This window comes from Microtus ochrogaster, linkage group LG9, assembly GCF_000317375.1.
Source record: "Microtus ochrogaster isolate Prairie Vole_2 linkage group LG9, MicOch1.0, whole genome shotgun sequence".
Taxonomy (NCBI): Eukaryota; Metazoa; Chordata; class Mammalia; order Rodentia; family Cricetidae; genus Microtus; species Microtus ochrogaster.
The window spans coordinates 34003403-34028878 of NC_022034.1; the positions used below are offsets into that span (position 1 = coordinate 34003403).

The 25476-nt window shown below is 36.3% G+C and overlaps 1 protein-coding gene across 1 annotated transcript in view; it reads right to left on the bottom strand.

Moving 5' to 3' along the window:
* Positions 1-667: 667 nt before the first annotated feature.
* The window catches only part of Tbc1d32 (TBC1 domain family member 32), a 192225-nt gene continuing 167416 nt past the window's right edge, over positions 668-25476 (bottom strand). Inside the window, exons 31-33 of the mRNA XM_026787416.1 lie at positions 17539-17679; positions 12858-13046; positions 668-2081 (exon numbers count right to left, since the gene is read on the bottom strand). Coding sequence (XP_026643217.1) covers positions 1962-2081; positions 12858-13046; positions 17539-17679 — 450 coding nt within the window. The 3' untranslated portion in view covers positions 668-1961. The remainder of the gene's footprint in view (positions 2082-12857; positions 13047-17538; positions 17680-25476) is intronic.

Sequence of the window (25476 nt, forward strand, 5' to 3'; positions counted from 1 at the left end):
ATAAAATGTGTGGTTATATAAGCAAAGAATACAAAATAACCTATAGGATTTTTTTTTAAAAAAACTGAAATTGGTAAATTAATAACATATTTGAGTATTGGCTTTCAAACAGTAAATGGACAGATATAAGAAAAAAGACCCCCACATGTTAAATCTATGGGCACAGAGACTTCTGTTCAAATAAAACACAGTATGAATCATTTCAATTTAGAAATCTATTGTTCTTAATGCTTTCAAGTTCAGTACAAATCAAATCGATCACCAAGAAATACCAAGAAATAACAGCAGAATGCTTATCAGCATGAGGGAGACAATCTGTCTTCTAAATGAGCAATGTGAGCCCAAATTTCCAATGGAAAGTTAGAAATTGATATCGGTCCAAAAAGCACCTCCTAGAAAGACAATTATGTCTGAGGACAATGTCCTGGTAGATGTGCTTTGTTCCACCGCAGGGAAAATAAGCAACTTGCTGCTGCCTGTGTTTTTCCCTATGTACAGCTGTAAAAATGAAGAAAATAGGCTTTTGCCCATCTCTATGGACTCTTTCTGGTACTCAGGCCTTTCCTTCCTTCCTTCCTTCCTTCCTTCCTTCCTTCCTTCCTTCCTTCCTTCTTCCCTCCCTCCTTCCCTCCCTCCCTCCTCCTTCGCTCCCTCCCTCCCTCCCTTCCTTCCTTTCTTAGTAAAATTGTCTCTTCTTCCCAAGATCACCAGAAAAACTATTATTACACAGTAGAGATGATGTAGGTTGAGACATTTCATTCTATGCCCATTAATCACTGAGCCATGTCAGGGGCTCCTCACCCCTCCACTACTTTCTTATAATCCCCAGGCCTTTTATACTGCTCATCCTTAGTTTCATGCCCCACCCCGCAGCTTCCACACAGGAGACAGAACACGTGATGCTTTCCTTCAGGGGACTGGCTTTTATCAGCTAACATGGTCTCCAGTTCTAGTTTCCTACAAATGCTTCATTTCGGTCTTCTCTATGACTGAGTAAAACTATATTGTGTACCTGCACTATCTACCTCGACTGATTCCAAACGTGGCTATTGTGAATAGAGATGTACAGGGATCTCCATGATAATCTGACATACATTTATTTATTTTATCACATATATTGTGGGGCTAGGTCAACATAGGTGAACTTTTTTTTTTTTTTTGAGGAACCTCCATACTAATTTCCATCTAGATCAGGCTACATTATAAATTACCACTAACAATTTATAAGTGTCTGCCCCCAAACCTGACCGACATTCCTTTTCTTGATGATAGCCATTTTAGTGAGATAATGTTGTTTCGATGGGCATTTTCCTTATGGATATATAGGTAGGTGGTGAGCTTTTCTTCATGTACCCGTTTTTAATGGGTGCTTCACCATCTGAAGTGTCTGCTCACTTCCCTGCCCAATTACTCACTGGAGTCTTTTTGTTCTTTTACTATTTTGTAGTTTATTTAGTTCGGCATATATTCTAGATATTCGCCCTTCTCGGGTGAGTCATGACAACTCTTTTCCCCGATTTGTACCCTGCCTTCCTTTTCTTATACTTTACAAGTATGTGGTACAATTAACTGTCTCTGCTTGCTTTCATTCCCTGAGTTCCTGGGATCTTATTCAGGAGTCACTGCCTATTTCAAGTCAAGTGTTGTCCCTGTTTTCCTCTAGCAGTTTTGGATTTTTAGGTTTTACATTAGGGTCTTTGATCTTTTTTGAAGTCAAACACAAACTAAAAGCTAGGACTGCTACTACAAATTTAAAGAACAAAAACTTTGCAAAAATGAACTCACTTCATTTCACAAACGGAGCCAAGAGCAACATGAATATATTGTGTTCCACACCTCGACACTGACTGACAATGCCTGGACACACAAAGAACATGCTACCCATGTAGACAGGACGCAATCACGCCGCCTTGTCTCCTTTAAAAATGAATATAACATAAAGTTGGGGCCGCCCTCCTCATCTATGTGCTCTGCACCCTCAGGCTGCGCATGTCTCTCAGCAGCACTGGTCGGTAGTTTTGCTCCAGAGTCTCCATGTATTCAAAGTAGTTGCTCACTCGAAACCCACGGAGTGCTTCTTCCTGCCAGGAAAATAGGAAGGGAAGTTCATTTGTTTAGAGAAAGATACATAGTTCCAAGTGAATAATGTTTAAGTAGCTGGAGTATCATTTGTTTTCTGCTGTAGATGCTGGGGCAGTTTACATAGCTCCACAGCTCGTAAGTGGATAATTGCTTTTCATTTGAGGAGCAGTGTCTGTACCTGTCTGGAATGAATCATGGCCTCATGGGGCAAGGCTATTTTAAAAAACAAAACTGCTTTACCACTAACAGCAGCAGCAGCAATAGCAGCAGCTCTTCCTAACAAATTACATCCCATTTCAATAGTTACGTAACTAGTAATGGCTCTCAACTCTCTGTGATGCTGTGATGTACACAGAATCTGCGCTGCAGCCACTGCTCATAAAATCCTCCATCAGCCTGTGGTTCACAACGCTGGCACTGTGCATGTGAGCAGGCACTTCTTCTCTAATGGTTAGTGTCCCAAATGAGGCACTCAAGAATAAGCAGCATGAACATCTATTTATTATTTTAAGTCTCTGGGGACAGGGTTTGACTATGCCTCTCAGCACTCTCAAATATTATCTAACGGAGTATCTATCTGAAAGATTTTTTAAAAATCTTCAAAATAGCTATTCTCAATTCAACACAACTATGTTAGCTTTTGAGGATATAAAAATTTTGGACAATTCGTGCCCTCACAAGTTTATAATTTAAAGATGAAAAATAAATAACATAAACACAAAAGCAGTCCCAAAGAATGAAAGGCAATGTTAGCAGTGATAGAAGAGACGCATCAATGTAAGGTAGCTAAAAATACATACAATTTTTCACATAAAGGATGATTTTAAAAGCTTCATATGTACTCATATTTTATATATATATAACCTCATATATATTCACTTATGAGTAATAGTTCACAGCATGCATGTAGTTATGGATAACTTTATTATTAGTGTGCCACATGGCACTCAAAATCTACACCATTTGAAATAAAGATATAGACAATCTAAAACATCATTACTGCTCAGCAGGGTTGACAGATGCTGAAGAAACTAAATGGTGTTTACTGAGGAATCCACCATTAACCCATCCAACACAAGCGTGTGAATTCCACTTTTCACTGTAAGGTGAAGGACTGTCTCATCCATTCTCTCACTGTTCACTCGTACATTCTACTAGCATGTGTAAGCTCTTGGTTGTGCACACAAGACACCAGAGTGACTGGTATCTTAGACCAGTAAGATACTAAGTAAGAACTGTATCTTAGACGTTAACAGCCAATGCAAACCATGTCCTCCATTGATAAACATGCAACTTATCTTAGGGTTACTGTCACTGCAATAAAATACCACAACCAAAGCAACTTGGGGGAAAAAAAGGTTTATTTGGATTATGGTTCAGGATTGCTCTTCATCCACTGAAGGAAGTCAGGACAGGAACTCAAACAGGGCAGGAACCCAGAGGCAGGAGCTGATGCAGAGGCCATGGAGGGGTGCTGCTTACGGACTTGCTTGCTCACAGGGCTTGCTCAGCCTGCTTTCTTATAGAACCCAGAACCAGCAGCCCAGGGATGGCACCACCCACAGTGGGGCTGGGTCCTTCCTCATTGGTCACTAATTAAGAAAATGCCTTGCACCTGGATCTTATGGAGGCCTTTTCTCAATTGAGGCTCCTTCCACTCACGACTCTGGCTTGGGCTAAGTTGACACAAATTATTCAGCATACAACTGAACCAAACAGAAGAGGTTCCAGGGGGCTTGGTCACACACACTTGTAATCCTTGTCCTTGACAGACTGTCCCAAGAGGATAGTAGATTCAGTGTCACCTGGGCAACATAGTGAAGCCCTGACTCAACAAAGAAAACAAAACAAATAGATGTTCACTTGATTAATGGGAGAATATTGGGTCTGTGTAAATTTCTGTCTATCAAAAGTACTTGTTCACTAGGGGGAAAAGGAAAAAAAATAAGATCAACATTACTGTACCAGAATTCATCTTAAAAAGCTATTGTTGTAATGATAGAACTCTTACAAACTTATGCATTTTCTTTAAAGAATATGTGAGTGACTTGGCTTTGATCATTTCTACTCTAAAAGTAACCTTAAGTTGGAAGGCAATTATAGCAACAGCTTCCCTAACAGAGAAATTTCAATGCTGTGAGAACTGTTACAGGATGCATTCATGATTTTCAAATAAAAGCTTATTATTCATCAAATGCAATTTAACAATGTGAAATAGCAGTGCTTGAACAATGGCTCTAATAATACTTTTGTGGCAAAAAAATAATGAAAAACTACTTAACATCTTTTAATTATTCTACTTTCATTTAAACATAAAGCTACATAGGGAAGCCACAGTTAATTACTTGGCTTAAATGTATTTCTATTTTAAATTTTGTTTTTTTTCCAAAAAACTGGTTCCTCTTTTAGATATAAATTTTAAGGTTAAAAGAATATATTTTAGTAACTATGCTGAAGAGATATCATAATATTAGCATAAAAGGTTACTGAAACGACACATTATAAAGGAAAAATTTAAATATACATTTTAAATGCAATTGTGTAAATTGTATTGTTCATTGTTTTAAAAAAATTGGCAGGCAATTTTATTTCTGAATAAAAATGTTAAGCACCCATGTTTCACTTTTAATCTTTAAAGTAGAATATCTTTCATCTCTTCCTAGAGATTCTCTAGCCCTCTTGCGATTATGTCCATTTAGATTATTAGGCTATCATTCGAGTTGTGACTGACCATTTCCGCAAAGCATGGTTTCACTACAGTTTCTTTTGCAGACCTAAGTATATTGGAACCACCCTGTTCTAAGAATCGGAAAGCATGTTATAAAGTGTTTTTTTTTTTTAAAAAAAAAAACAGATTTTTTTTTAAAAAAAAGTTTTAATGTTTTTGTAACAATAGTGAAACAGTTGCTCAAGTAAACACTTTAATAGGTTGTACTGCAATAATTTAAATTTGGTTTACAAAGTTCACTGAAGAATGCTTTTTTATCAGTTTGCTTTTAATGATTGCTTTCATCAACTCTGGATTTTAGACGTTGAATTACCAAACAGTATTAGAAATTAACATTCTTAACCACAGCGCTGTGTGTGCTATCACATGATATAATATAAACACAGCTTCTTTCTTTTCTTTAGACATAAAAGTTCAATTCCATCTTCTATTTTTTTTTAGAACATTTGATCAGGATCCAGTAAATGTAGAATACTGTTTGAAATATAACTATACTAGTTAACCAGGAACAATGTGAGTTAATAGGATTTAGGTTCAGCCAAAAAAGATTCAAAACCTCTCCACATTAATTCTCAGATTACAAACTTACGTAAGCTTACTGACTATAAATCTTGATTTTTCACGTGCCAATGTTCATGTCCCAATGCTCCTCATTGGAGGAGCACAGGGATGCTGAATATCAGATATTTACATTATTATTTATAACAGATAAACTGCATTTATGAGGTATCAACAAAAATAATTTTAAGAATGAGGGTCACCACAACATAAGGAATTATATTAAAGGTCACAGCATTAGGAAGGTTGAGAACTACTGCTCCATGGGGATTCTTGCCTCTGAGCTTTGCAGCTGCCCCCTAAGCTTTTATGAAGGGTTTCCCCCCAGAATTCTTCATAAGGTTTTTCTTCTAAGGCACTCATAGCCCTTCCTATCCTTTGGTGTGGTTCAAACAATGCCTCTGACTCCCTCACCGTGCCACAGTGTCTTTCAGTAAGAAGAATTAAGTCAGAAATACTACCTATACTGTTTCTCATAGCAGAATTTAAGAACCATGTGGGACACAGACATTCTATCATGCGACTACACCAGTGCTTGGGATACAGCTGTTACAGAGAAAGTACTGGAATAAGTCAAAGAATGAATAGCCAATACCTCTAAAGTCCTTTGCCCATGGTCTCGCATTCAGTAAGGGCTTAGAGCATTAATGGCGGTCATAACAGTGTCAACCGACAGTCTTTAAAATGGTTGAGGTAAGCTCTCCTGAGCACACATCACACACAGCACAATGTGAGGGCGATACATCAAGGACTATTAACTTCAGCTTTTGCTCCTCAAGCCTTTGGCAAAAATATCAGAACCTCCCATCACAGATACTCAGATATCACTGTCTTTTCTCTCAAATCTTCTGGGATATGCCTTTGAGGAAAGGAAGGTAACCTGCATTTCTAAAAGCTCTTTGTTATCAATTATAATTTTCAAAGCTACAAGAGACTTATTTGTCAAAAATATTTTCAGCAACCAAAAATTCCATTAAGCATAATATTTTGATTTAGTGTTAAGTAGACACAAGGTACAGTATGATTTTTATCACTGAGTCTATTTGCTCCCAAACATTTGATTATTAATGTGTTTGCAAGGTTACGGTAACTTTTCAAAAATTAATTTATAGAGAAAAAAATCTTGGGTGAGTTAAAGTGGAAGAATGGCGATGTACTAAAACTGTAAAATTTAGCCAAGATTACTTAAATGATTTGCATTAATGCCAGACTCCATAAAAAGCATTTAAGAGGAGTGTTTTGTTCAGTTTAAATAGTTATTATTAAAATATACAAACACATGGGGCTAGAGAGATGGATCAGTGGGTAAAGATACTTGACACATAAATCTGATGACCCAAGTTCAACCTCTGGAACCCAGGTAAAAGCTGCATGTAGTGGCAAACCTGCGATCCAGTACCCCTACAGCGACATGAGAGAAAGAGGTAAGAGAATCTGCAGAAAACTCATGCCTGTGTTATGTATATTTCTTACGGGTCTGAGGAGAAGTTCAAATAAACGATCCAAATAGCCAGGCAGCTGAGGTGAGTATTTCTGGAGAGAACTCGTTACTCAAGTCTTAGGAGAAGACATGCACTTCCTGCATATCTGAGCATGAAAGACACATGTGATGATAACGGAGATGACAGTTCTGGATGGGTAAATGAGAGAACGGCCCTGACTGCACGCAGCCGTGGAGTGTTTCTGACAAAGGTGGGACAGTCATATCCACCGCAGGCCTTACTGTGATGTCATATGCTAAGATGATGCAAGTACTTGGTACAAAACAAACAGGTTAAAAAAAAATCTACAAGACAAATGTACACGAAAGGTTACCAAAGAGGTCAAAAAACAAAGAGGTCTTCTTTACTGCAGATTTTCCCTAAACATCTGTTTACTAACAGAGAAATAAGAACAAAGGGGGCTGGTGTGAAGCCAAAGAACCCCAATCATTAGTTTTCTTTCTGGAGCACTTGCTATGTGTCAGTCAATGTTCTAGAAGTATTTTTGAGGCATAACTGCTCAATACTTCCATACAAGAGTTGTTGCCTCATCCCCAACTGCACAGATAAGGAAACTATGGTATGAAGAGATTAAACAATAAACCCAAGCTAACATGATTATCACTCGTGTCTTCAAGTGACAAATGGCAATGTAGACGCCATCTGAAAGCACACCTGATGGTGAACGAGGCGGACTTTATTTATTCCCTGGGCTGAGCTACTTTAATAGTAGTGTTTCATCACTTTTTCTGTCTAATCTCCATTTTCTACCCTGTTGTTACCTTCTGATAACAGCAGCTGCAGCCACCAACAAAACATCCCTCTCAACAAGTTACTGATTGAGTTAAAATCAATCTGATTTTTCTCATAATTATAAATTATTTTCTATTATATGCAGGATTCAGTGCAGAATTTTTAATTAAGTATTCTGAGCTTTCACAGCCTGGTTTCCAATGGAAGGTAGTCTTCCCCTTGCCTTGGCATTTCCGTGAAGTTTGTCCCCAGGGTGCATGGACAAATGGATGCTAACAATCCTTTCCAGTCTATGAGCTCGTGAGAGGGGAAGAACGTGCAAAGCCAGTCCATGGGACACTCAGACTTCTCTACAGGACCCAGAAACAAAGATTCCAACAAATCTATGTGTACAGAGATGCTTTTTAACACGCATTATGTAGAAATCCACTAATCAAAATGTTCTGACAGGAGAAAATGGTTTTAGATTTTCTAGTTAACTATGAAATTTGAGAACTTAATTTTGTTGCGTGTTTTTCTTTCTGGAATTGTAGCACTCACAGACTTCCAGTGGCTATTTCAGGTAAAAATGTTTGAAATCCCTAGCATCCTCAAAGAGAAAACTGATAATGAATAAATAAAATAAAGAGATAAAAAAGTAAATATAGACCACCAGGTCTCAGAACTGTGCCTGAGTGCTTCATCATAGCTTCCAAAGGTGTCTCACTAAAGTGTGAGGCTGACGCACTTGACTGTCATAGAGGCATTTCATTTGTATTTTAATAAATAAGGCTTGCCTGAAGATCAGAAAAGTAAAACAGCCACACTGGCCAGTCTTGCAGACGAGGCAACAATAACACACACTTTTAATCCCAGTAGCCATACTAGTTTTCATAGAAACCAGGCGGTAGTGGTGCACACCCTTAATCCCAGCACTAGAAAAGATTATAAAATGGAAGGAGACAACTCTCAGTCTCAGTTTTATTCTGAGATTCCTGGAACCAGGATCACCATTTCGGACTGAGATAGAGTTAAGAGGCAGTGGCTGGCTGTTTTGCTTTTCTGGTCTTCAAGTTGAACCCCAATTTCTGAGTTTTGTTTTTCTGTTTTGTTTTGTTTTTGTTTGGTTTTTCAAGACAGGGTTTCTCTGTGTACCTTTGTCTGTCCTGGAATGCACTCCATAGAGCAGGTAGGCCTTGAACTCACAGAGATCCACCTCACTCTGCCTCCCAAGTGCTAGGATTAAGGACACACACCACCACACCTGCCTCTGAGTTTATATTTATCATGCTTAAAGACTATTAAAGACTATCTAGCCCACATTGAGTTGTTATCTACAACGATATTGAAAAAAAAACAAAACAACAAGCCAGGCACAGAAGTGTAAGCCTTTAATCCTAGTGCTCAAGGCTAGCCTGGTCAGCCAGGACCAAGTAGTAACTCCCTGTCTTAAAAATAAATAAATAAAATAAAAAGCTAAAATCAAAGCAAGAACAAAATGTAGCGAGTACTTGGCTTCCATTAGTTCATATCCATATTTACTGACTCATACAGTTTAGTGGTATAATGAGGAGAGGAATATCAAGTATCCATCCAACCCCATACAACTCCCCATCCAACCCCAGTGCTCCAACAGTGAAGAAGGGCTGACAGCTAGTGGTACTCTCCACTGTCTGATCTGAGCCACCTCTGCTTGTCTTTTCAGTTTAGTGATTCAGAATCACCAAGAACTCTCCAGTGGGCTGTTAGAAATTCAGGCAAGAAGTCTAGACTCTCAACAGTCTGATTTAAAATCTTGAGCCTAAGCTAAAATGAATATGGATGGGCTGATATTTTCTCTATAGAACATATTTCACACAGAGTTTCATTTGGAAAGCAAGGCTTTGTCATGACATGGTCTTACTTTCAACCAATACATGAAACTTAAGTTGAGAAAAGAAGCACATATTTTCAACATTTAAGAGAAGAAGAGTCATCTAGTTTTCTAGAGGTTCTTGGAATAGCTGGCAATAACTGGAGGGTTATTAAACACACCACAGGTTCTCAGTATTCTGAACACTAATTCACTAATGCCTTAATAACTGAAACATTCATAACAGTCAAATGCTCATTCTATTTATTTTTACACATTGAATCATCATCCTTTTATTCCTTAAGTTACAATTCTGTGTGTGTACACCTATGCAGAGGTCAGACGACAATTGCCAGGAGTCAGTTCTCTCCTTCTGCCATCTGTGCTTCCTGGGATTGAATTCAGCTTTTCAGGTTGCACACTGAGCCATTACTTTGCCCTTTCATTATCTTTTATAGATAAAATATGGTTTATTTACAAAATAAAAATTTGAAGTTGTTTTAGTTCAACTTACTTCCCTTTAGAAGTAGTACTAGCAGATATTCAAACCAAGGAATAAACGATGGGACTGTCTTATAAGGGATATTAAGATAGCTGTAGCTTCTTGTTTTATGGAGAAATACTATTACGTTTTTTCTCCCTTTCAGCAAGTCTGAGTCACATGTTACTATATATGACTATATATAGTTAACTGTGAGAATTTCTGCACATATAGTCATATATTTTGCAAGTAAGATGCTTCTATAGATCTTAATGGAGGTCAAATAATATATATGCATATGCATACATTTACGAAAACTACAGCAAAATCTATTCTGCAAGAATAAAATGCCCATCAAAAGAGAAAAGGCTTCTGAGAACTATACACTGAAAGTTTAACAACAAAAATGAAGTCACAGTACCAGCAAGAAAAGCACCTTTTCCAAGTCTCTCAGAAAAATGCAAATAACAGAATTTTAAAGTGAGGTTAGCGCAAGGACACATGCTGAAGTTAATTCCTTACCAACAAGGTCTTAGTTGGGATTTAACAGACTCAATTCAAATTCTAGTAATTTTAAATAGGAATTAGACGATAACCTTTGCACCATTTAAAACCCTTTAGGTTAAACTGAGAGCACTGTGCCCAGCACACAATAAGGTTAGGTTCATCTTTAAAATGGCCATCATTTTTACACCCTACTGCAACTGCCCAGGCAAAGATGACATTGCAGTAGTCACCAGCATTAAACAAAGACACATAGAGACATTTTTCCATCGGAGATGACAGCGGGAAGCATTGCAAAAATTTAGTGATGTTTGCGGCTCAGTATAAATAAAACTAGTTTGTTCACCTAAGAGATTTTCATACTTATTTTTTCAACAAATATTTATTGAGAAAGTGTTGAAAGTCCTTCACTAACCTAGACAGACCATTTATTTAAAGCTAAGAGTCATAATTGAAAGTTAAGGGGCATGTTGGAAAAGGAAGAATAGAAACATCTCAGATAGTAATAAAACTTATATAATAAAACTTATATAATAAACTAAACTCAAAGGAGTTTAAAGAATTACATGCTGGGGAAATTCCAGATAGACAAACATTAAACCCTAAAATTCCAGTACCCAATCACCATAGCAGATGAAATGTCCCTGACTGCATGTGAGCCCACGTTGTCTTCAGATTATATGAGATCACCTCACATAAATCATTATTTGGAGCTCTGTCTTATTGTTCCTTCTGTATATATTCTTCTGTCAAACATTTTCTTTAATAATGATTCTAAGACTATAATTCCAGTGATGTTTATAGTTTAAGATGTTTTGAATTCAAAATGTTTTAATTAGAAATGATTGACTGGCAGTGTTAAGTGATTAATGGCATTATCTTAAAAGCGTTACTCAATGGAAAATAATTCTGGCAAATACCCAATATTAAAAAAACTAATTTACAAAAACATTCACATTTTGATGAACGAATATGTTTTGTGACTGTGAGATAAATGGGGAGATGAATTGCCGAAAAATGTCAAACTCAATTGTGATTTCAGCATTAAACCAACAGCTGGATTTCTTACAAGTCCAACAAGAGCTACATATAGCAATGTATTTACATATCATGCCTGCTAATTGCCTAAACTTCAAATACATTACACTGTAATGTAGAAAGTAAGCAAAGTTATTTTATTTAAGGTTACTATCAAATATTCTACTATTGTGAGTGCAGTGAAAGAATAATGCAAACATTTTTTGCCTTTTATTTATTTATTTATTTTTATTGCTCTTTTTATTGATTTTTATTATAAAAAATTTATGTAAACATTTTATAAAAATGGGAAATTTAGAAAAAACATCCTGGAACAATAAATTTATAATTATCTGGTGTGGGAGAATTGTCTGTATTCTGTCAATCACATTTTAAACAAATGCTGATTGGCCAAGCAGGAAGTATAGGTGGGTCAACCAGACAGGAAGTAGAGGTGGGGCGATGAGAACAGGAGAATGCTAGGAAGCAGGAAGCCCATTCCTCCCATTCCTGCCCAGACCACCGAGAAGCAAACTGTAATCTACCCGGCTGAGAAAGGTACCAAGCCATGTGGTTAACATAGATAAGAACAATGGGTTAATATAAGCTACAAGAGCTAATAAGTAGCCTGAACTAATAGGCCAATCAGTTTTATAATTTATGGAGCTCTCTGTGTGATTTTCTTTGGGACTTGCCGGCTGTGGGGTACTGGGTAGGACAGAAACCCCAACAAGCCGGCCCTCAAGTTACAGAATGGCGGGCCCCTCATGCCACAATTATCAACCTTTTGAACAAAATAAACTGAGCATTTGTTGACCAAATACGATGCAGCAATAATCTGGCTAACTTAAAGCTTTGGATCCTTCTCTCCTCTAGCGGGACAGAATTTAGGCTTTAAGCAACTTAATTCCCTGCTCACTTTCCTCACTTCAAAAGTGAAAACAATGATATCGACCACTCAGAGCAGATTTGGTGATAAGGGGCTAGATAAGCATCTGATAATTGTGTTAGTGTGGGTGAGAATGACCTGCATTGGCTCTTATATTCAATGATTATTCCCCACTTGGTAGAACTGTTTGGGAAGGATTGGGGGTGTGGCCTTGTTGATGGACATTTGTCACTGTTCATTTCCAGTTAGCTCTCTCTGTTTCTTGCTTATGGATAAACATGAAAGCTCTCAGCTAGTGCCCCAGTACCATGCCTGTCTGCCTGTCTGCCTGCTGCCATGTTCCCTGCCATGATAGTCATGGCCTCTAACCCTTTGGGACTGTGAACCCCAAATTAAAATTGCTTTCTTTCATAAATTGTCTTGGTTAAGGTGTCTTATCCCAGCAATTGAAGAATGCCTAAGAAAATGATGAAGTGCCCCAAATTAATGATTAACTTTTAACAACTATTCCCCTTAGACAAGAGCATACTTACTTTGAGAAAGACTTGTAGATCTTGAGTCTGGGTATGTTGAAGAATGTCTCGCTGCAGATGCTTGAGAACAGCTATGCAGACATACACTTGATAATCAGGACCAAGAACAACACAAGTAGCAATATAATGGCATATTTCAATCCAATCTAAGTAATTCCAAAAACACTGAGTTATCCACTGCAGGCAAATCTTAAAGAAAAAAAGGGGGGAGGAGTTTATTTAAGAGGAATAAAAAGCAGCACTTACCTATTAAAAAGTAGTAACCAGTAACACAAGACACCAATAAAAAGCCTTGCGTTTAATCAAAACAGAGAAGCATTCTACTAGTGGCCTTAAAACACTACTTGTTTGCTGCATGGGTAAAAAGATTTGTGGACTCCTGATTCGGGAGCTGAGAACCTAATGATGTCTGAACTGCTCATGCTCATACTGCTACATGGCTTCTTCTGACATACTGTCCTCCTCTTTCCCAAACGCCAGTCACTCTCTGCTAACAAGTGCTAAGAGGCTACCTGAGTTCAGAGATGTTCATTGTTTCCCCATGCCACCTGTAATCACAGGTGTATAATTATGCAGATGACGGGCTGTGAAATCTTATATGCAAATGGATTCTTGCTGAATCAGAGAACAATTTAAAACAAATAGAACCAAAGAGCATATGAACTGGGAGCTAACACAAAGAATAATTCAAAATTGAGACTTTTGCAAAAAGGCTTTCTTTTCAACTCTTTAATCGGTATATTATTGTTAGTATTAAGTACCCCAATCTCCCCTCAAAAAAAAACAAAGTCAGCAAAGGCACCACCTCAGAACCTGACCTTACTTGGGGGTAAGGTCATCATGAAGGTAGTCAACTTCAAATGAATGTCAGAGTGAGTTCTGACATGTATTCTTTTGGAAGAGGAATGTGCACAAAAAGATAGACATGTCCCAAGGGAAGTCACACAGAGAGAACAGCATGGTTGGGTATAGGCAGGATCTGAGAGATTCAGGTTCAAGGCCCTGGGCTCCTCCAATAACTATGGTTAAGAGAGGAGAAAGAAGCAGAAATGGTGACTATCTCAACTTGACATAAGTATTAAGACTACAGATAGATGTGTTCTTTTTGTTCTATCACTTTGTCCATTAAAAACTTCAGTATTAAATCTAAAGGGTGCTTTTCTTCTTATTTAGCATGCTGATCTGCTTTCCTATGGCTAACATTTATTAATTTGTCTGCTAGGCCTTCCATAACAAAGAAGCAGAAACTAAGCAGCGAAAACAAGTAATCGTATTCAAGGAAAGTCTAGGTCACAGTGGTACTGGGACTGGTTTCTTTGGAGCCTTCTTTCTCTTCCTGTTTTTTCAACAGATGATGCTCTTCTCCCAGTCACACATGTGACCACCCTCTGTAGATGTCTCATCCAAATCTCTTCTTACTAGGGTCCACTCTGATAACATATTTTAGGGTGGCTATTTCTCAGACACTCTATGTGTAACACAGGCATACTCTGAGGTAAAGAAGGTTCTAACATCATCATGTGGTTACTGAGGAAACACAAGTCATCCATACCAGACTGAATCACTGAATTTTTGCTTCTTATATATTATTAATTATGTCAACTTCTGACCTTTGAATTCCAGTCATTAAGATCACATTTTCAAAAATCTCATCCTCTGACCACGTGCCTTTTTAAGTAATGCTAACCAGATGGCAAATGAAATTTTAAGTTTTTAATTACATTGTTAGGTATCTGTATGTTTAAATATCATTCAGGATCATAAAGAAGCAACATCACTCATTCAATGTGCAAACTGTACTACAGTTTTCCTAAAACAATTGATATTTAACCACACTTAAGCTTATGCCAAATGGCATTAACATGCAGTACAAATTATTTTACATGAAGTAAATTATTTCTACTGGTATCTAATTTACATGAAAAATAAAGGAATCAAAAACATTCAAGTCAAAATAATTGATTGCATATATCTATGGAACTAAAACTAAGAATGATTTCTAAATGATCGACTATTTTATTCGAAGACACTATTTTAGCAACTCTTCTGGCCTTGCAATATTTGTTTTCACTCCACACACACACAGAAAAGAGAAAAAAATAGCTGAAGAATCAAAGTGGTTTTAAAGCCAGTCATGGTAACATGAAGATAAAATCTTAGCATTTGGCAGGTTGAGGCAGGAGGATTGCTTTAGACCCTGTCTGAAGTGTTTCTGAGTGATTCAATACAGTGAAGGCATTCACTCCATCACTCCTGAATTTCTCTAACTGCCATGAGATGAAAGCTCCAAACATATCCTCAAGCACAAACAGTGATTACAAATACTATATTTTTGTTACACCTCTGGAAGATCTGATTTCGGTGTATAATTTTACAGCTTCAGAAAGTACTGTGTCATAACACATGAAAGAGCTTTCTGGAGTCTTGGTTTCATAACAAAAGTAAAGGAACAGATGATGATGATGATAACTGCCAAACGGAGTGGCGTGCACTCTACACAGGAGGGTCAGTTAAGTTAGCCTGCTCCCTGTCACAGTGCTGTGTAATAATCAGGGCCATGCAGGATGGTGCCCCCAAGGAATAGAGATGCACCATTAAAGACACATGGTGTCTTATAAGCCAAGAATGGGCAGAAAATACAGTAAGATAATTTTCTAGCAAAGGGTAAAACTGTTGGAAAGTTAATTGGAATGTGATTTTATACTGCTTACTTAAAACAAGAATGTAAATTCCATTTCTGTTTTCTTTCCCGCTGCAGTTACTCTTAGAAGAAACTCCAATCAGCAAATGCGCTTTCCTAACCACATTTAGTTCGGTGTGCTCAAGTTGAGCCTATTATTTTCACTCTAGAGATCTGTATATTTCATTTAGCAACCTTCCCACAAGTCCTTCACTAACAAGCCAACCCTCCTGTGCTGAAAAATACACAGCTTCAAAAAGCGCTGCTCCTAATTAGATCAAAATGAGGAAGCTTTGAAACACAAAATCTATACCCTAATAATGACTTAATCATATATACCTATTTAGTTACTTATACCTGTTTTTATATTTTATAATTAGCAATAAAGCGGTAAATAATCAGCAAGCAGTGATAGGCACTTAAGACAAGTGATTAGCTCACACCCAAGAGCTGCTGAGAGGCTTTCTACATTATTAAAAAGAATAATGTCACTGTTCAAAAACAATACCTTATTAAATAAGTGCACTGGCCATATACAGGCTTCTTTTATAGTTCTGTTTTGATTACTTGTTTATTTCTGATACAGGGCCTCACACTTAACCCAGACTGGCCTAGAACTTATTATGTATCCCACAGGCTGGTCTCAAACTCATGGCAATCCTGATGACTCACACTCTCAAAGGGTGCTAGGGTGGTATGCAGTTTATACTGATGAAGGTGTATCAGACTTACGTGATATATAGAACTGATAAATGAAGTTTTCTTTTAAAGATTAAATTAATAATTTAGATCCTGAGATATTAATGCTCCTATGATCTTTGGTTATTCACTTCTAAATTAAAGAATATATTAGGGACTAAACACGATCAGAAGCATTAAGTGGTATACCCTCTACCAGTCAACACTAGGACAGCAAATAGAAACTGTCAGGAACAGTGCTCTCAGCACAGACTTTTAGAAGATATGAAAGAATCAATTGTTATAAATTATAATAAATATACTGTGCTTTTTATTTATTTATTTTAGTTTTTCGAGACAGGGTTTCTCTGTAGCTTTGGAGCCTGTCCTGGCACTAGCTCTTGTAGACCAGGCTGGCCTCGAACTCACAGAGATCCGCCTGCCTATGCCTCCCAAGTGCTGGGATTAAAGGCTTGCGCCACCATCGCCCCGCTCTATACTGTGCTTTTTAAACAACTTCCTCCAACAGAGTTAAAATTCTGGGATTCAGTGTTAAAGCAGATGTTTCATACACTAAAGGCTAAACTTCCATTCCACACCTGAATGGAAGTTCATGCTATGCTTAAATTTGCTAATAACTTCATAAGCAGCAAGCAGAATGCCTCACATAGGTACATGTGATAATGATGTGATCTTTTATCAGGGTACGCAGAGAAGCACATACCATGTCAAGAAGTGCTTCTGTCTAATTAAGAGGGAGCTCTCTCGAGTAATAAATGCAAAGGAATGAAAGCGCAGTTTACAATGAAGAAAGCTACCCACGTGTATAAAACAGATCCAATAAGCCATCGATTAAGCTATTGCTTACTGTAAAGAACGCTGGCATAGTTTTACTTGTTTAACTTCAAATTTGATTAAAAGAAAATGAAATGAATAAAAAAGTTTTTCAAAAGTGATAATGGTTACTTTTTGGCAATATGTAGTTATTATCTACTGAGAAAATGGCTAATTTTTTACCAGTTTGACTATAAAATAATTCATAAAATATTTTTAAAAATATAATATAAATAATATTAAATACAAAACAACTGCAATTTAGACTTATTTTTGACTAACTGGATAATTTAATAAAATAAAAAATAGCATATTAATTAAAAATAGTAGAAAAGAAAATTAATGTATGTAAATAAATATAATCTAATTATATTACTTATATATTACATTTAATATATAAGTATATTATATCATATTTTAGGGCACAGAATTTTCTTTATAAAGTTGGATATCTGGGCATCAAAGAACTAGAACTCCACAGCAGATTACCTGTGATGGAGCAAAACCAGACATGTGGAAAGCTGAAAACACAAGTGGCACCTCAGCCTTCAGTAGCATTTCAATGTAGTGAGTGCTGCAAAAATATATGGGATGGATGCCAGTTTCGATGGTGTCAACAGGAAGGTACCTCTGCATCAAAGAGAAGTGGAAAACAGTAAATACATGGATGGTTTATAACAATCAAGCATGTACTTAGCTGAGTCTTTCTGCTTAAGCCATGGTTTGCTCCTTTCAAATTTATATGTTAGCTATAGATCAGTTGATAGCATGCATGTCTCAAATGCACAAAGCATTTGAGTTTGATACCCAGCACAACATAAGCCAGGTATGCTGGGTGCAAACCTGTGAACCACAAGTATCAGAAGTTCAAGGTCATCCAAAGATAAACAGTTTGAAGTCAACCAAGGATTATTGAGACCCTTCTTCAATAAAATAGATTAAAATTTGAAAACAAAATTGATATGGTGGTGTCTTACATTACAACAATTATAAATATGCAAATGTCAGAAAGTTAAACACTGTAAAGCAATAAACCTCAATAAAGGTAAGGTTATATGTCTTTCCAAAAGAAGAGTAAGGGTAGTTTGTAATTCAGGAAACTGCAAAGCCTGTGGATGAGAAGGGTTGAAAAAATGAATAACAAACATGTGAGTAATGAATTTTACATATCAACCAAGGTAATATTGAGCATACATATTTAATAGTGCCGGTCTCTGCCAAAGAGCCCATGTTAAAAAGCTCTAGTCAGCTTTTAGGAATGTTTGCCTAGTTCCATTTCATTTGTTGATTTTATCTCATATCTGGACTTGAGTTAATTAGAACACAAACTGAGAATGCCAAGCTAAACTCACTTCTAATGAGGGAAATGTATAATGTTTACTCAAAAGCTTTTCATCACCCATTTTCATGAAATTATACATACACACATACATACATACATATATACACACATACTAAATCATGTAGGATAATTTGCATACATACAGTGGACTTTATAAAAATTTAGCTCTGAAGGTTGGGAATATCTCGTAATGCAGTGCTCTGACCTAATAGACATGAGGAGCAAAGTTTAATTCTCGGTTTTGATTAAAAAAATAGTTCTTAGGTGCAGTTTATGATTATCAATAATTGAGACTATCTTACTTGCTATGACTATAAATTCAATATCAACACAGAATCACCACTTATAAGAAAAGACAAAAAACTCAAAGATGTAACTGTGTCAAGAAAACTACTGTAATAGCAATTAGATCATGCAAAGTTGACACCTAGCCCTGAGACTACATAATTAAGAGCTAGCTAAAAGTAATTTTATGTCTTAACTTTACCTTATATTTTAACTCTTTTTTCCCCAAAAAATCTTATCTAAATTTTTAAAAATAAAACTTCTTGCTTTTAGATAAAACAAATAAAACTCATAAAATTACATAAGGGTTAAATATGTGGACACAATTTTGGGCTTGTAGCTCTGGCAAAGGGATTTAGTTAGGTTTAGGTAATGACGTTTCTGAACTCACGAGGCAGCTTCAACAGTGATTTTTTCCTTTTTGCCACTCATCACAAATGATTTATTATTTTTTTCAAATTACAGAAATTTATAGTTGCAGGAATAAATCAGTGTAAATTCTGTGTGATTTCTGGCAGGTTCTCTAGAAGATATTGCACACGAAAATGCTTAAATATTGATGAAGACATAGCATATTAAGTGGACATTATAGGTGACTGTTCATATAGAGAACAGGAGAATACTTTCCATTAGGTAATTCAATAGAAGCAGAGAATGAATTAATAGTCATTGATTTACCTCTTGTCAAACACAAAATGTGACTCACTATTTGTATAATGAATAAGTCTAACAAACATAAAAAGGAAAGGTTAACCTTCACGTTTATATGTTTAATGTGAAATTACTAACAGTCTACAATATGCACAGAAGCAGTTTAAGGATAGAATATTCTGGACCTAATTTTCAAACAGCATGATTCCATGCTGTAGCAGAAATACCTTTAGAACAAGTCTATGAAGAGATAAAGACAGTAGACATTAATTACGCTGTCAAAGGAAACAAGCCATTATCCTGTAATAGGGTCCCAAAGACAAGACAAGAGTTCTTCTATTCTCATAAATCATACACTGGCAGGAGAGCCTTAAGTCACACTTTTGATAACTAACCAGCTCCAGATACCAAACTTGCCATATGTAATACTGACTCAATAACAAGATTCTAACGACTGCACTTGTTATCACAGTGAATTCACTTATAATTAACATCTTGCTTGTCTGTTATTTGCATATCATCACTCTAATCTATAGTAGATCATATTCATAAAGCCAGAACAATAACAACAGATGGTTCATATGAAAACAAAAAAGGTCCTGTGAGCCATCAAACTACAATTTATACTTTCATAATTTGCTCAACTGTGACAACCCAAAATAATAGCAACACTTTCAAATTCCGAGAATGCAAAGACTAATGGCATTCAAGGTCATATAAGTATAGAAACCAGGCAGATTTAAACAAATAGAATCAGTAAACCAGTGGCTTATAAGATACTAGTATATGATAAGATGTGAAACAAAGATCTTATAAAATAACTTTAGAATATTATATGCCATGGTTAAAAAATATACACTTAAAAATGGAGCAGAATAGTCTTAGTTTTTGACTTTCACATTAAGTTATTCTGGTGAATCATTTTATTCCTCAAACTATGAAAAACTGAGTTCTGTGTTTCAGTAGAAAGTAAAGAGAAAGACTGTATTAAAAAGATCTGAAACTTTCCAATCCAACACAGACTGATCCAATGTAGTTCATACTCCTTATCTGAGTCTCTACAGGCAGAGGATCAGCCAAGCTTTACAGAAATACTGTTTGTTAATTTGCATGAAACAGAAAGGAATACAGAGAAAATTTAAGGATTTCTCAAAACGTTGAAATTATGATACCATAAAACAAATGTTTCTCCTTTTAGGAGAACAGGAAATAGAATCTTCAAATGTGTAGAATATTGAAATTCAGATATAAGAAAATGTGTTTTGTATGGCTCATTTTTGCAGTTGGCCCACAAACGGGTTATGGGTACATTTTCACAATATGCCTGTTATTGTAGATGTGTTTAAATCCCATTTAACACTGTAAATTTTTTTCAACACTAAGTATTTAACAGGAACAAATGAAGCCCATGTCCAGTTATACTATACAGCAGCTGCCCACCACCCTCCTGCTGGACTGTACCACTTCATCTGAGTAGAGTTATACCAGACAGCGCATGTCCACCACTTTCCTGCTAGACGGTACCAATCATCTGAGTAGAGTTATACTAGACAGCCAGTATCCATCACCCTCCTGCTGAACTGTACCAGTCATCTGAGTACTGCTTTAGGTTGGTTTAACATCAGTGGAGTTCTGTTGTAAATACATATAAGTTAATATTTCTTATTTCAATTGATGTGTTATCCTTTTATAACTTTTACCAAGAGGCAGCAAACATAACATTTAGCTTGATTTCCTAAGAAATTCCCTAAGAATTATTGTAGTATGATTTAACTTTTTTATAATACCTGAAGGTTAAAAAATTCTTCTAGTCTAAAAAATGTTTAAATTACTCTAAACTAATAACTAGTATAGCTAGTTATAAAATTAGTTATAAAATATTTTTAAAACTAGTTATAAAAATAGTATAGCTAGTTTATAAAATTGTGAGACCTTGTTACTGTTTTCATTAACAGTTATTGCCTGTTTTGCTTATGTTAGGTTTATTTATATAAACTTTTTTGATCTAATTCGCTTATATCAATTCCTTTTTTCATGGGGATTGAAATAGGGATCCTCTGTGTAGCTCTGGCTGTTCTGGAACTTGCTTTGTGAACCAGGCTGGCCTTGAACTCACAGAGATCCATCTGCCCCTGTCTTCCAAGTGCTGGGATTAATGGCCTGTATCACCAAATCTGGCTATAACATTCTTAAGAAGGCTGGGAATCAAACACTTTTTTTTTTTAGTAATATCTTTCTAGAGTAATACACATTCCAATTTAAATATTTAAATATTAAATTTAAATATTAATTCACACACAACATGTTTATGGAGTAAAGAAGCTATAGTTTATGTACAAAGGGGGTTGTATCAGTGAATAAAATAGAAACATTTTTCAGAACTAATAACAAAGAATCTAGATAAGGGATCAGTATGAAGCAAATAACGCATTAGCAGATGATGGACATTATGGGAAAAAGTAAAAACTAGAACGGAGCAATGAGAACAAAGGTGACATTGGCTGAACAGGTTGGCAATTTTTTTAGATTATGATTTTTATTAAATATTTTTGACGGTGTTATGTATACTGTGCATGTGTCCCTCTCACTTTATATCTTATATATAGCCTTTCCTATCTCCGCTCATAGCCATCAATCCTGTTCCCCTTCAAGTCCCTTTCCTATATTCATATCCCTGTTTTGGTTTGTGAACAACTGAATTTAACCAGGGTCATCTGTGTGACCATGAGTTTGGAACCCATGGACTAATCAATGGGTAAGCAAGTGAAGATTATGATTGCCCCTTCCTTAGAATCAACTCATAGCCGATAGTTGAGCTGGGAGAATTAAGGTTCCAGAAACTACCCCCTGATCCATGGTTGACTGATGATCAGTCCATTCTTGCGGAGGCCCAGTAAAAACAGCTCCAGCGGCTGTGAGATCCTGACACCAATGATCCAATGACTGTATCATGGACAGAATATTGCATGCCCTTCTCTCTCTCTCCTGGCCCTTCACTCTTTCTACCCACTGCTATGAACTTTCCTGAGCCTTAGAGGGAAGTAGTATAAATGTCCTGCTTAGGGTTAACCACTCAGCCATCACTTATTCTCTGCTTGATAAGCAGAGAGTTTCTTCACTAACCACCATTTATTGAAAACAGAGGTTTCTCTGGTTAGATGAAAAGGAACATTTTATGGTAATAACATATATATTTAGAAAGCCATTTTATACCATGTCAACTTAGCTAAGAAGTGGTTGTTAAGTCCCTTGTTAGAGCCCAAGATCTCCTAATAACCATGAAGTTTTGATCAAGTTGCAGTACTAGATGGGAATACTTTCCCATGGCACAGGTCTTGAACCCTATCATAGAGGAGCTGATTACCCCAAGAAGAATTGTGACATCTTTGTACCACTGGACACATGTTGCCAGGCAGATTGGAGTTATAGTTTATAGAAGTTCTTGTTAGTTAAACCATTGATACATCCCCTCTACCTACTAAAAGCTTTCATGGAACCTTCCATAATTAAGAAATCTAGCTATAAGTGAGGAAGCTTTAAGCTTACTTCCAGTTTGATTTCTCTGTCTTGCAATGAAGGTAATTGGAATCTTTGGCAATGGAGTCATACCAACTAGTTTTGGATGCTAACTGAGAAGAAAGAATGGCAATAGCCTTTATTGTTTTGGTAGCCTGTGGGGCTTCCCTGACCAACACAGATTGATTTTTTTTCTTTGGAGAGTCATGTCAAGAATGTAATTTTGAGCTAAGAAGGCAGGTACATTGTGCTACTAACAGCTAATAACATGTCACAAAACTAAAGACTCTCATTTTATCTACCTACAAAGAAAATACTGACAAAATGTTTGAGAAAATGAAGCAAATAAAAAATGTCCTATTTTGTAAGTAATACATTAAAACTATAATTAAAGGCACTACCCCAAGATAAATGACATAGAGGAAACAATCAAAGAATTAATAAGATAAAAAAAATTATACTATGGAGTGGTGGCTACTTTGAATATTATTATTAACAATAACTTAGCATTAATTGATAGGACATCTAAAGGGGAATTAGCAGAACAGAGATTACAAAGAATCACTAGTCTGTCAAGCTGGTAATAAAATAATCTGTTCAAAATTGAACAATGCTGAAGGAAGGGGCTGCCGAAAGCCACACTGACTGCGCCGGTGAACAAGCAGAAAGGGTACATGTTCACACAGATTCCAGGAACACAGCTCTGCATCCTACACACAGAGCAGCAGGCCATATTCACTGACATCCACGTGGTAAACTGAACATAATCAAACTTGCTAGCATTTGCTTCTTTTCAACAAAGCATCACTGCACTAATGAAAGCTAAAAAGCATGTTACTAAAATGCTTGCAGGCTCCAAGAAATGCAATTTTAGGAAATCATGGTTAAAGAACGCATTAGTGGCTGCAGAGATGGCTCAGTAGTTATGAGTACACACTACTCTTGCAGAGGACCTAAGTTCAGTTCCCAGGAAGCAGGTGGATTAGCTCACAACAGCCCGTAAAACAAAACACCAGAAAATTTGCTGCCCTTCTCTGGCCTTCATGTGCACTTTGCACCCCTGTGCACATACAAACATACAAATATACACAGGTATACATAATTAAAAATAAAATTAAATGAAATGAAAAAAATTAATGATAGATGGTACCAAATAAAATGCTTTGATACCATCTTTCAAATACCTACTTTCAAATATTTGGTATAAAACAATGGAAGACAGCACAACAGGTAAGACATTAGTCATACAAACCTGATGATACCTAGTTTGACCCCTAGAATCCATGTTTAAAGGCCAGATAATTGCATCATAATTCCAGTACTATTGCAGTGAAAGAGGCAGACACTGAAAAATCTCCCTGAAACTCAGAGGTGCTAAGCCTGGAGTATGCAGTAAACAGAAGAAACAAGAGACCCTGCTTCAACAAGGTGGAAGACAAGAACTGCCTTTTAAGAGCTGTCCTCTGTATGTGTGTCCACGTGCATGTGTGCTCCCACACATGCTTCCTAGTGTGTCTCTCTCATGCATGCACAGGCACACACACAGTAAACATCTAAAATTCTTGACAAGAAAATAAATTATTCAGTTTAAAATCCATTACCACAATATTTTAGAAATTTTATTCTTAAACAGAAGAGTGGAAGTGAAAGATTTTTAAATTTTTTCAATTATAATTTAAAGGGTCAGAATTATTTTAATTCACAGCAACAGTAAGGAAAAAGTCTCATACATTTCAAAAACAAAAACAACTATATATTGTTTCCTACTGCTGTTGGTGTGAACAACTTTTTTTATTGTGGTGAAGAATACAAACTGGACAGTCTTGTCACAAACTGCATGACAGTGTTTCAAGCAAAAAATTATTAAATTTCATTACATAATTTATTCCATAAGGCTTTTATTTAGTTTTCTTTATTGCACAGTGCATATACAGATATATGCAAGATCTGTGTAGATATGTACATAAATGAATACATAAATTACGCATGTATATATGTAAAATAGATATATTCACATATAGTAAAATCATTTAATAAATGCTTCCATCTAACATCATAAGGAGATACCTCTTAGCTTATCCTTACTTGTATGGTATTTCTTTGTCAATGAGAAATTACCAGGAAGTTTAGCAGAACTGATGTCATTTTTAACTTCTTCCAGTTGAAGGTCTTAACAAAATGCAATAAATAAATAAATAAACAAACAAAAACATACAATAATGTGCTTTTCTCTAATGTAATCTCTGAGATTTCACATGAACAGTAAATTCTTTTAAATGTAGTACTTCAAAGGCCTGGGGGTATTAACGGCTCAGTGGCAGAGTATTTGCCTGGTTTGCACACATCTAGAGTTGAAGCTCTAGGACCATAAAATAGCAATGAATGGTGGGGATATTATTTTAAGGTGTCTGACTTGTTTATGCTGAATTTCTTCAACTCTATGAATCTGTATTACTGTGCCTGTCTAAAACATCTGATGGTCTAATAAAGAGCTGAAGGGCCAATAGTGAGGCAGAGGAGAGGGGGAGAGAGAGAGATAGAGAGAGAGAGAGAGAGAGAGAGAGAGAGAGAGAGAAAGAGAGACACAGAGAGAGAGACAGAGACACAGAGAGAGACAGAGACACAGAGAGAGA